Raw genomic sequence first — 14,211 nt, 5'->3', positions numbered from 1 at the left:
AGATTTATTGTACCATAAAAAACGTATCTTCCTACTGGTTTGCTCAATCTTTTTCATGTAACGACTCATTAAAAAAAAATGAAAAAGAGCAGGTGAACCGCGGTACTGGAGCAGCTGCAGTGAGCAATGCATCACTCATGTAAAGTAGCTTTACAAGCGCTAGTTGTACAACTCAGAACCCAGGCACAACGCCGGAAGGCTCTGCTAAAGCACTTTTCAAGCTGCAGCTGCCCAAGCACCGTAGTTTACGTGCTACTTTTTACGATTTCAATTAGTTGTTACATGCAAAAAAAATGACAAAACTTATAAGAAGAAGATTGTATGCGGTACAATAAATGTTTAGCAAAGAAATCAGGACGGTCTGAAGTATAAAAATAAAATATAAATGCTACAACGCATAAGAGACTGTAAGTATTGTACCTCAGATTTTATCGGTCCTATAGCAACTTTTTTTTTTTTTTCATGTAACAATAAGCGTAACCAATGGTAGTAAGTTGTTTTGTTTTAAGTAAAAAATTACAGAGAATATGGCCCTATACTAACGGTTCCTTGATAATAACTTTTTTATTTCTTTTTTTAGAATATCAAGTTTTTTAAGTAGTAAAGATAACGTTCTTCCTTACTGATTTCAAAAAATTAGACATCAATGCTATGCCCGTGATACATTTAATGGACAATCAAAAGTTTTAACGAACAATTGTACAATTGGCCACTATTTCAAAATTTTAAGATAGAACTTGGCGTACAATAAAAAACATACTTATGTCTATAAAATGCTTGATTTTTATCCAATTTTAAATATTGCAATATGTACTTTCATATATTTTGATTTTATTGTGTTATTCGGCTTTCTCGCATGTATAAAAAAGTAGAAAAAAATTTTTTAATTTTTGTTAACGCTTATTTCTGACGTAAAATCATAGTGTAAGCCACATTTTTTTTAAATATTTGGCTCTTTAACTAAAAGTTTCCAAGATATTTTATAAAAACTGAAAAAAGACCATTTTCCACGTTATTTTGCAATAAAAAATCACGACACGTATCTCCGTTTAAATGGACGATTTGGGGTGTTATTCAACGTTTCATTTCTTGAATTTTTCGCCATAGATTTCTAATAATTAGTTCTTTTGCAGCCTCCTTTAAATTCTTCTGAAAATTATTAATTTTCACTGTGTATTAGGTTTTACCACAATTTCAGGTGATAACATACTAGCAAAGCTTAAGATTCAAGTTTAGAAGTTGGTACTTCTGAAGTTATTCTTGCAATGTAAAGTGTGCTCTATATGAAAAAAATTTTGCTCTTACACAAGAAGTACTAAGAAAAATAAAAACTATACATTTGAGATGACTTTTCCATTGAAAAAAGATCTCAAAAATATCATGAAATTTATAAAAAAAACCATACTTTTTGAGTCCCCTTCTGTTTAAGGGCATTCCGTATATCATCTAAAATTTATACTTTATCGACTTCCCTATAATAATATACTATTGTTAATAACTAATTATATAACTATTTAAACCCAAAATAATAAGAAGAGCCCCTAAGCTGGTACTTCGAAGAAACAATCAAGCCTAAATTCAATACAATTTGTTGCGAATTGAGAGAGAAAAATTACATTTTGTGATTATAAAAGAGTGTGTCAGTGTGCACAATCTGAAATGTCAATTTTTTCTCTCAATTTGCAACAAATTGTATTGAATGTAGGCTTGATTGTTTCTTTAAAGAACCAGCTCAGGGGCTCTTCTCATCATTTTGGGTTTAAAAAGTTATATAATTAGTTGTCAACAACAATTTTTTATCATATAAAAGTCGGTAAAGTAGAAATTTTAGATGATATACGGAATGCCCTTAAGGTAGTAGATTAAAAAATGAGGAATGCATAAGACTTTTAAAAGTTCTTAACATACAATTCTTGGGCTACTTTGAATTGACTAATAAATCTTCGAAAAAACCAACTCAGCTCCCGAAATCATGCAATACATCAAATACAAAAGAATACATATTCATAATTATTTGGTTTTTTAATATTTTTGAGTAAACAGTTGAAATTTATACTTAATGCAGACAGCTGAGCCAAGCTGACATACATATTATAACAAGCAAAATAAAATTGAAGTATATACACACGTAAAAGATTGTAAAGACAAACTTAAATTATTTGGGATCGTAAAATAATCATCAAAGGATGAAACAGAGGACGGAAGGCGATCATGCAGGATAATAAAACAAAAAAACAGTTTCAAAGATTTAAAGAATCAAATTTGCTTTAATACACGTACAGGCTATGAAAAGAGATTATAAGTGAACATTAATATAAGTTGAATGTTAGTTGTACTAGCTTGAAGATAGCTAAATACGTTATTAATATTCAAGGCCCTAAGACTATATTTAACAAATACATTTATTTAGTGGTTGTTACTCTACCTTTAGAGAAAAAAGATTCTAGAACAACAGAATTTCTTTTTAAGGCCTCCTTCTGCCCATACGGTCTACCAGGGCCTAAAAAAACGTGACAATCGATGGTTAGAATGTTAATACCATGGTATCCTTTTAGGCTCCAAAGAAGTACCCAATAAGGATTTAATCGTTACTTTTTAGTCTATTTTTAAAAAGGATGACGTAATTTATAGTAAGAAACTAAAAAAATGGAAAGGCTCTGTCAAGTGCTTCCCAATAGGTATATACTTCATGTTATTCAATGTATAATAAGCAAAAGATAATGTTTTGTATTGAGGTTTGAATCTGAGGGATTCTTGAATATTTTATTGTAAGGTTAACACACAAGAATTGGAAGTGCTGAATGAATAGAAATAATCAATTTATTATAAAACTTTCTATTTATTTTACACTTTTAAGATCCTAAATTTTATCAGGCTTATGACTAATATACTAAGCCATATAATTTTACCTAATGCTTGAACGCTGAGTGAGTTTATAGAGAGAATTAAACTGTTGTAATAGAATGAAAACTCCAACAAAAACGATAGAACGCTAGCTGGAATACAATAAGATAGTTACAATTCACAAAACGAAAGTAAAACGAGACACTAGAGTGACTATAAAGATCTCGCTTGAGGTGCGCGGGGGGCTCGACGGTTAGAAGCGGACTGACGAGCGCGCGTTGTCTCTCGACGAGAGAGCCGCAGCTCTCTTTACAGGCAAGTCTAATTGGTCAGAGAGACACGACGAGTTGGACTCTCATTGGCGCATATTGATGTCAGCTCAACCTGTAAATACTAAGCATTAAGCGTGCCTATATTTAAACTCAATACCGAACATTTTCCCCCACCTTTGATTCGACCAGGGAAGAAGCAAACAATAAATCAAGCAAATGAAAGAGCCAAACTGATTGTATTTGGCTCCACTAAAGTAACAAAAAAGACTGAATTTAGTTTTTGTTAGCGCAACTAAATAATAGAACTAACAAACTATTTATGATTCTAAACTTTCGTTTAAATTAATAAAACTAACTTATTAATAGGCCTAATTAGGGTAGTAGCCGAGTTTTTTAATTTTATAATTCTTACTTTTAAATTAGAACCCGGAAATATTTCAATGATGCGAGCTAAAGGCCAACATCGGGGGGAATTGTTTTCACTACGAATTAGAACTAAATCATTCACCTGAAACCAACGCTTCGGGACTACCAACTTTGACCTTTGTTGCAGTGATGTTAAATACTCTTCTGACCATCGATGCCAAAAACTCGGGTTTAATTGCGATATAAGCTTCCATCTGTGTAAACATAAGATTTTAACATCTGTAAGGTTTACTTTAGGCAATATGGTAACTGGACGCAAATTGATAAGATGAGCAGGAGTTAGGCAATCAAGATTGCGGGGATCACTCGTTAAGGGAGATATAGATGGTGAATTCAGACATACCTCTATTTTACAAAGTAATGTTGAATACTCTATAAATGTGAAAACCTGCTCACCGACAACTCTCTTCAAATTTTCCTTAGCTGATTTGACAGCTGCCTCCCATAAACCCCCCATATGCGAAGCGGCTGGGGCCTTGAAATGCCAATTGGTTTTTAATATCTCTAACTTGTGAATTAGGTCGGCCGATTTGCAAAGTTCAAGCCAATTTCTCTCAGTTCCGTATCAGCGCCAACAAAATTTGTTCCCCTATCACTAAAAAGGTCCGAGCAATGACCTCGTCTCGCTATAAAACGCTGAAATGTGGCTATAAATCCTCCTGAACTATAGTCTTCAACTATTTCTAAATGAACAGTGCGAGTGTTCATACAAACGAAAACAGCTACATAGCCTTTAGTCGTGCCTTCACTCCTGGTTTTAAGAAGTCTGACCGACAGCGGACCGACGTAATCTACACTTGCCTTAGGAAAGGCTGCGGAAGGTACGACTCGAGCGCTAGGCAGGTCGGCCATAAGCTGACTTAGAGTTACAGCAGAATATCGTTTACAAGTAAAACACTTGGTAGTAACAGAGCGATCACTTTGACGACCACGTATAATCCAATACTCACGACGACAAGTACTTAATGTTAGTTGAGGTCCACCGTGTAAAGTAATCTTATGAGCTTGTTCTATTATCAATTTGGTGAGATGGTCACTCGAAGCTAGAATCAACGGGTATTTAACATTGAAATCTAATAAAGAATGGCTCAAACGAACCCTAACCCTAATCAAACCATCTTTAAGAAATGGTTTGAGCTTAATTAAAGAACTTTTGGATGGTAAACTAACTACTTGCTCACTAGATTCTGATAACAACTTTAACTCTAAAGGGAAATAAGTAGTTTGATGAAGGTAGACCATTAGCAATTTAGAATTCGTGAGTTCAGAAACTGTGAGCGATAAATTTGCACGAGAAACAATAGCATCTACCTCAAGAAACAATAACTGAGTTTTTTTTCAACACGAGCTAGTAATTTGTAAAAAAATCTTAAACAATATGCAGTCACACGTAATAGTTTATCTAAATTAGAGTATTGGTAGTAGAGATCCCAAGTATAAGTTGATTGAGTTTGCTGGTGACTAACAGTATGAACCGATTCATCAGTTGAAACTGTCAACGGAGTTTGAAAGTCGCGATACTTGGGGTGAAGTTCGTGTAGTAAACTAGGACCACAGAACCATTCTGAATCTACGCTCAACTGAGATAGCAAGACACCTTAAGAGGCAATGTCTGCTGGATCTAATTAACCTAATACGTGATGCCAGTAAGCATTTGGAACTAACTGATGAATGTCACTACAATGATTAGCTATGAAAGTAGGCCATTTGGAGGGTTGAGCGTGTAACCAATACAAAATATCTTTGGAGTCTGACCATAAATGAATAGAATCGATGCATAGTTTTGAACTAAGACTAAATAGGTGGGTAATTTTGGCTAATAGTTGAGCAGGGCAGAGTTCGAGCCACGGAATACTGAGAACTTTTAGTGGAGCTACCTTTTCGTCTTAACTAACAGGAGCGACACGCTAACTTGATCTCCTTGAACCATACGAGTGTACAAGAAGGCAGCGTAAGCTGATTTTGAGGCATCAGCATAACCATGTAACTCAATCTAATCAACTTGCGGATTGAAACTATTTCATCTAGGTATGCTAATGTTATTCAGTTCTAGAATTTGCGACAACCAAGGTAACCATTTATCCGTTATTTCCTTTGGAACTGGAGAGTCCCAATCTATTTTGACTAACCATAACAATTGTAAAAAAATTTTGGCATACACGATTACTGGAGAGAGCCAACCAAGGGGGTCGTAGAAACGAGCTATGTAAGAGAGTATAGATCTTTTGGACCATTTCTCTTGAACAGGAGGATCGTGTACACGGTAACGAAAAACGTCTTCTAACGGAAACCAAACTATACCTAGCACCTGAACCGATGAATCTATTTCACTCAAGGAAACCGAAGGTGAGTCGGCTAACAATAGAGTGGACACTCCGTGTAAAAGCTTCAAATTATTAGTAGACCACTTATGTAGCGAGAAACCACCAAGAGTAGTAACCTTTATCACTTGGTCTCTTTTGTCTAGAGCCTTCTTCAAAGTATGACCTCCCGAGAGGACGTAATCCATGTAGATTTCGTAACTTAACACCGAAGAAGCCATTGGGTATTCCTCAATATAGTCTATAGCTAACTGTTTTAAGACTCGAGACGCCAAAAATGGTGAACAAGCTAAACCGTAAGTGACGGTTTTTAACGTGTAAATCTGCATAGGCTCTGAGGATTGAAACCGCCAGCAGATGCACTGAAATTTCCTATCTGATGCATTTATCCAGATCTGGTGGAACATTTTTTCAATATCTAAAGTAAATGCGAATTCGTAATTTCGCCAAGAAGAAATAAGCTCAGGAAGACAAGGTAACAGATTAGGGCCTGCATGAAGCAATTCGTTAAGTAAAGTACCTCCAGGAGTCTTGGCAGAGCCATTGAAGACCGTTCGAAGTTTAGTGGTGGTACTCGATATCTTAATAACACCGTGATGCGGCATGAACCAACACTCTTTGACTAAAGCATTATTCAGTGTAGATATGTGATCTAGATCTCGATATTCCTGCATAAAATTTATGTACAAAGTAGATAAGTCGGGATATCGGTGAAATCTATGTTCTAAATTAGCCATCATTGACAACGATAAAAACCTAGAATCTTCGCGAGACTTTTGATAACTGTAAGGATCAACTCTGAAGGGTAATCTGACCACATAGCGACCAGATTCATCTCGGTAGTGCGTGTGCTTGAAGTAGTCTTCGCAAGCTCGCTCATCGGCAGTGAGCTACTAAGTAGGACTGCTAGAGAGCTCTTCTACTTCCTAAAAGCGCTGAAGCAACGGTATCAACTGAGACTCATCGGAACATTAAAGAGAGAATTGAGAACTAGAAGAAGGCTTAGCAGAACCAATAGAGCCAGACAGAACCCAACCAAGTAGAGTACGCAACGCTATGGGCTCATTGGTATTACCCTTTCAAAGTCCTTCTTCTACAATTTGAGCATGAACTGCAGCTCCAAAACTGATTTCAATTTTATCTGAACTTGTATATTGAGGATCGGCTAATTCAAGATTGTCTAAATAGTTTAAATTTGATTTAAATCGACTAGCAGGAGGCTGATAGGACGAAACCTGTGGCAATACTTCCGTTTCGACTAACAACTGGAATTGCGAGGGAAACCTAGGTCGAACATTAAAACTAACTATACCTTTAGCAACTCCAACTAAAGTACCACCTGTTCCCGAGATGGAAATACTCGAGTGTTGATGCTTTAGCCTTAGAATATCACATAGCGAACCAGTTATGATAGAACACTGCGAGCATCGATTTATAAGAGTTCTAACTAACAAACGTACACCAGTAGGTCCAGTGACGTAAACTCGAGCAGTAGCCAGTAATACACCAAGACCACGAGAAACAGACGAATCAGTATGATGAGAAGTCTGCTCAGAGTCACTACCTTTAGAGTGATTGGCTTTGCTAGAATTTAAGTGAGTATCATGAGGCTCTTGACTCTGAACAGGCTTTGGAATATGTAAGAGGGTATGATGCCTTCTTTTACAATTAATACAACTATACTTGGACTCGCAATCCTTTAACTGATGATGACCTAGACAATTAAAACACAATCTATTTTTGACTATTAACTCCTTTCGAGCATCAACCTCTATTCTTTTGAAACGTTCACTCTTAGAAAGAGTATGATCACCTTTACACTCTGAACATACCAGGACATTCTTAACTACTCCTTGACTATCAGCTGAATCGGAAACATTGGACTGATGAGAGACAGAAGCAGATGCCTTCGGGACAGGTTTCTAAAGTGGTGGCTTAGGGTTTGAACTAACTGTTTAACACGATTCAAGAGTTATGATTTGTGAAGAGATAAATTTCCGTAATTGGATTAGAGTGGGTGGTTGAGTGCTACTACCTAGGAATTTACTCCAATCCTTATTGGTTGTGATGTCAAACTTACTAACTGTTAGAGCAATATAGAGATCCCCTGTGCCTAAATCACGGCCTAATGCATTTAATGAATCGATTGTGCTAATCATTTCCTTACTAATGCGTTTCAAATCTAAACAGGAGTCCGACTTTATGGGCTTACAAGTTATCAAACGATTAAAGTAATTAGTTACGAGGCGACGCTGACTATTATAATAATCAAGTAGAGTTTGCCAAGCTAATGGATATTGATCCTCTGCCAAAGGAACAGATTTAATTGTATCGAAAGCGTCACCACTTAAATGAACTCGCAGCTGGTGGTACTTGATAATGTTGTCGATGTAAATTTTTCTATGCACAAGAGAGCGAAATGTATCACGGAAATTTTCCTATTCGGAATGTTTTCCTGTAAACTTTGGTAGTTCTATACGCGTCAAGTAAGAATTGCTAGTAGGCTGAGCACCGGGTGTTGGTAATGGGGCTGGTGGTAATGGATCTTGAGCACTAGCTCTCCTAATAAACTCTAAAAAGTCCCCTTTTACCGAATAATATAAGTTATCTGCCTTATCCGGTAACTCAGTAGAAAAATACAAATGATTTTCATCTAACGTAGTAAGCGACATTATCTGATCATGGATTTCGCCAAAACGCGCTATGCACTTCTCTAGAGCTTCAAGGCATGCTTCAGCCCTTCCTCTGGTCATTTCTTCGGAACCGGATTTTTTAAAGCTCTCATAATAACTTCCAATTTTAATAAATATCTTAGTTTGAATTTGGTACAAGGCTTCTATCTTTACTTCCCGACTTAAATGACCAGAGGAACAGGAAAACTACGTAGATAATTTGAGATTTGACTTTAACTTGATTGTTACGAAAAGCAACTTAACCTAGAACTGTCACGCGTCTTATCTAGAAATTTAAAATTCACTTAGCGTCTCTTATTTCAATTATGCAGCAGCAGCAAAATGCAGTGACACATGCAGCGTCGTCTTCCGGGCCTGCAGACGAGCAGGCGGCACTTCCTCGGGCCTGCAGAGGAGCAGGCAACGTAGCAGTGGCGTTGTCCTTGTGGGCCTGCTGAGGCAGCAAGCGATGCAGCAGCGTCGTGGCAGCAGCGACGTCGTTGGCAGGGCGTGCAGGGGGACGAGCACGCAGCACGTAGTAGCGTGGACGACGTAGAGGGGCCGGCAGAAGCAGGTGGTCACGTAGCACATGGCGGTAGCGACAAAGTCGTGGAGATCAAGAAGCGCCTGTACAGACAGAGAGAAATAAGCCTTGCACTTACTACTTACTTTTCTTTTTTTTAACAAGGCCAGCCGGGTGTGGCCCTGCCGTCCGTTCGTCCGTCGAGCTCGAAGTCCTCAAAGGGGGGGGGGCGTCTTTCTCTTTTAGCGAGAAGAGACGGTGCACACTTAACTTTAACTGCCGTCGCAAAATGGCCGAAGGCTTTGTGCGAGCCGCGCGCAATGTGTGTGTGTGCGTGAGAGAACAACACCTACAAAAAGGAGAAGAAAGAAGACGAGCGTGGCAATCAAGATGGCTGTATTTCTTATAGCTGCGTGCTTAATGCCGATACGCGTTCTCGTTCACTTCACACTCACTCGCGTCAGGTCCCTATTCGGGCACCGATTGTTTTGTATTGAGGTTTAAATCTGAGGGATTCTCAAATATTTTATCGTAAGGTTAACACACAAGAATTGGAAGAGCTGAATTAATAGAAATAATTAATTTATTATAAAACTTCCTATTTATTTTACACTTTTAAGATCCTAAATTTTATCAGGCTTATGACTAATATACTAAGCCATATAATTTTACCTAATGCTTGAACGCTGAGTGAGTTTATAGAGAGAATCAAACTGTTGTAATAGAATGAAAACTCCAACAAAAACGATAGAACGCTAGCTGGAATACAATAAGATAGTTACAATTCACAAAACGAAAGTAAAACGAGACACTAGATTGACTATATAGATCTCGCTTGAGGTGCGCGGGGGGCTTGACGGTCAGAAGCGGACTGACAAGTGCGCGTTGTCTCTCGACGAGAGAGCCGCAGCTCTCTTTACAGGCAAGTCCAATTGGTCAGAGAGACACGACGAGTTGGACTCTCATTGGCGCATATTGATGTCAGCTCAAACTGTGAATAATAAGCATTAAGCGCGCCTATATTTAAACTCAATACCAAACAGATAACAAATAACATCCTAAAAACTTTTTCTCTCTCTTAGGTTCATTTACACTTTTGAAGAGTGTTTGTCGCTTACACATATAAACATAGTTCATGTTTTACGTACTAATCATGTATTTAAATAAGTCTATGGCGCTGTAAAAAACGATACAGCTATAAACAATAAATATATAAAAAACACAGCTCAACAGATAAGCTATTCCTTATTTAAAGTTGTTGTATAGTAATTTAAGAGTAAAAAAATTATTATTTTAAACAGAATTTTTTTCTTATCTTCCTGAGTGATCCATTGTTTATAGAAAAAGTATTTTTTTGCCCTAAGAGTACTACTGCAGCAACATAACTGTAAGCATAAAACAATAAAAGTATTTGAAAAACATCACACGATAAGAATATAAGAGGTCTTAACGGGATGTTGAGGCCCTTTGCATGAGTATCTACCAATATTTATAATCTTTTAGAAACATTTCTGTTGTAAAAAAACAGTCAACTTCTGCTTGTAAATAAAAAATTCTACTGGTACGTCCCTTATTCAACTATACATACAAAGCTAAGGTTGTAGAAGTACAAGTGCTGTTTATAAGACAAACCATAGTTATCAGTTTTTTTCCAACCAAAAATCTTTTCAAGGACCACTAGCTGTCTCCTCACTTCTCAGCAGTATAAATGCATATTTTTTTTACCAGTTCGTAAAGTATTATGAGAACAATGTTGTATTTTGCAAATAAAAAAAGTGGTGAAATGAGTGATAATAAAAAATTCCCCTTTTTAAAACCAATAAAAAAAAGAGAGTTATTATTACTGATTTCAGAAAACAATGTGTACCAGAAAAGTTTGCTTAAGTAAAACCAGGTAAATCATAACCCATATATTTCATAAAAAAACCGAAAACCAGCAATAAATAGTAGTGATTCCGAAGATATTACAAATTCTGAAATACAGAAAGATAAAACTGAAATAGTGAAAAATAAGAATGATTTTGACATTGACAGTGACAGTAATTGAGATATCAACAGTGACAGTGATTAGGATATCAACAGTGACACTGATTGAGATATTAACAATGACAGTGATTGAGACATCAACAGTAACAGTGATTCTATTATTAAGAGTGAGAGTAATCTCAGTATTGACAGTGATAGTCACACTATTCGCTTTGAGCGCAATTCCGAAATCGTGCCCCCACTGGGCACTTTAAGAACGATTGGTCATGATTAGAAGAGGACAGTACAATGAATTGATTTTCACATGCTTGTAGAAAAGCGACAGTTCAGGGTTGGCCACCTAGCAAGTGGAGTCGGGAGCTTGATTTCATAAGAATTACCTTTTCTAATGACGACCAATGGTTCTCAAAGTCTCCAGTGCGGGCGAAATTTCGGAATTGCGCTCAAATCGAATAGCTAGCCTAAATAAAAATTAAAAAAAAAAATTGATGGTGTCTCTAATGATGTAGATTTTGATGGTGATGGAAATATTCATATGAGTAATAGAGACAGTGATACTGACACTGAGATAATCGTTGATAATTATGAGTTCGATAGACATAACGTTATAAGCGATAGAAACATTGATAGAGACAGTGATAGAGACAGCCATACTAATACAATAGTTGTAGACTATGATAGTTGTAGAAACATTTCCATTAATGATGGAGATAGTAATAGTGACGTTTGTGACATTCAAAGTGGACGTCCACTCACTGTAGTGGATAAACAAAACATTAATAGAAAAAAGTTAAATGTAATAGTTGCTATAGTAAAATACAATTTGGATAATAAAAGCAACTACATTTTAGTGGGTAAAGAAAATGCCTAAATTGTAGTGACGCTGCTTCAAAATAAAAAGATAAAGACTCCTTAGGATTTCCAAAATATTACTTATGACTGCGGTGCGTGTAAAATAACAAACAAAGTTAGTGGTTACTAATACTGAGAAGATGTGATAAGTGTAAAACATATAAGAAATTATATTACAGACATCATGAAACGCCTAAATGCACATGGCAGTTTTATAGAAGATTGGGTGGTCTTATTTATAATAAGCGTATTTATATTATTCAAAAATCGTCATTACAATTTTTAATTGAATATAATTAAACATTTGAGATTCATTAGTTTTTCATAGATACATATTATTAAAATGTAAGAAATAATAAATGTAAGAATTGTCATATGTAACAAATAGATGTAATAAATAACATAAAAATTGTACATGTGCATACACATGTGCGCTTCTGGTGCTACTCTTCCTCCACGAGAAGCGGTGACAACCTACCACTATCAGGGGGGAGACTTAATCTCTTGTGCTACATCTCCCCCCTAGGTAAGCCAGAACCGTCACACTCTATCCCCTCCCCTTTGCAGGGCCGATCTTATTCAATCCCATAGTCAGAACGTTCTTTTGAGAAAATATTACTACTGCACAAACAGAAGCTACTCTTCTGATTCATCCAGGGTTCTTAGGACACGTGGTCCTTAAAGTATTTTAACTTTCTTGAAACTTGGAAAAAGTAGATCTCTCTCTGACACTTAAAACAAGTTGAAGACTTAGTTTTGGTGAAAAATAAGTCTATTTCTCCTGGTAAATGGCCCCTAGTAAGAGTTTTCGATGTCTTCAAGGATCTAAACGTGCTGCTTGCTAGTTGTAAAGATTAATATTCAAGATACCCTTTTAACTAGACCTATCTATAAATTAACATTACTTCACACTGTACTCAAGATAGAATTATATATATAATTATTATATAATTATAAGGCACTTTTTAAATTTCTTATAACTAGCGAAGATGTGCAGTTTTGTATTCACGATCTCACCTCACCACTCTTTCCCATTATATAGCCAATAACAGTAAAAAAATTTTAATTATTAAACGAAAAGAAAAATAAAAAAATTTTTTTTTACTCTGTACTTTGTTATTGTAAAGATTTAATCGTGCTTAAGCGTTTGTAGATCTCATTTGCAATATTTCAAACAAAAAATCATGTTAACTGTTTTTTTTATTTAATATTTTTTTTTGTGTCTTACTGGCGTATACATTTTTTCGTTTTCAAGCTAAGAAATTTTGCAAATTTTTTATTGTATAGTAATTCATTTACAAACAATTTACATGGTCTACCACAAGTTGTTTTTTTGATGAGAGCTTTTGCGTAAGACATTACTAATACTCATTAAACTTGATAAAGCTAGAGTGAAGATAAATTGTAAGCTATGCTTAAGAGAACGCTAAGAGTTTGACAAGATTATTAAGTTAATTAGTCTATGTAAAAGTTCACTGTTTGTATGTAATTGGAAGAAACTATACAATTCGATGACCATGCCTTTAATTCTTTACGAAAAGAAGGTGTGCTGTTTTATACCTATTTATACTTCAAAATAAATTTTACCTTAAGCTCATTTTTAATTGTAAGTGGAAAGCGCTCCACCATCGTTTTTCATGCTAAGTTTACTGCCATTTTGTAACTAAGCTTGTAAACGTATGCTTTATTTTTATACTCTCTTGATGACCATTCGTATGGCCTTTGATTCATCAACTCGAGGAGCATGAATGACATCAGATACTCTATGTCAAGTGTGGACGCATGTAAGTATATTGAAAGCCGTTTGCACTGAGTACTCTACGCGTGTACTGTGTGTAAAGTGCATGCACCGTACCTAAGCGAGTCAGAGATTGTTGGTCCGAATTTTGTGTCTCGTGCAGTTATAAGCCGTCCGTTTACTATACGTATAAGAGCCACTTGTTCCACGCTGATCTCTCCATTATCTCTCTTGGAGTTCTATACACTAGGAAAATAAAACTAATCAAAAAAAGTCCAAGTCAAGCTCTAATTAGCGCAACTTTTTTTTTCCATTTTCCTGCACTTTTTTCCTAAAAGTTCCAACCTCCATCCAGTGCAGAATTGTGCCTCCCAGGACCTGTCCTACACATAAGCTATTTCTACATGCCATTAAATTTGGTTCAGAAAGAGAAAAAAAAAAAAATTTTAAATGCCTAGAAATACCGAAGAAGTAAAAGGATTTCAGGGGTTTGTTACTTTTCGCACGAAGTTCTCACGTGATGTATGATACAAACTAAAGCCCCTACTAGAATGAATTTGTAAGAATCAACATTGGA

General features: G+C 36.0%; 1 protein-coding gene across 1 annotated transcript; it reads right to left on the bottom strand.

Moving 5' to 3' along the window:
• Positions 1–5,562: 5,562 nt before the first annotated feature.
• Positions 5,563–6,600, bottom strand: LOC149374633 (uncharacterized). Its single transcript, XM_089592460.1, has 2 exons — positions 5,724–6,600; positions 5,563–5,666 (listed from the first exon to the last, which is right to left on the bottom strand). Exons 1-2 carry the CDS (start codon positions 6,598–6,600, stop codon positions 5,563–5,565), a joined length of 981 nt encoding a protein of 326 aa, XP_089448586.1.
• Positions 6,601–14,211: the final 7,611 nt, after the last annotated feature.

Source organism: Copidosoma floridanum, unplaced genomic scaffold (assembly GCF_036245765.1).
Source record: "Copidosoma floridanum isolate Cflo_tuat_1 unplaced genomic scaffold, Cflo_Japanese_pri ptg000017l, whole genome shotgun sequence".
Taxonomy (NCBI): domain Eukaryota; kingdom Metazoa; phylum Arthropoda; class Insecta; order Hymenoptera; family Encyrtidae; genus Copidosoma; species Copidosoma floridanum.
This window is presented reverse-complemented; position numbering and strand designations above follow the sequence as displayed.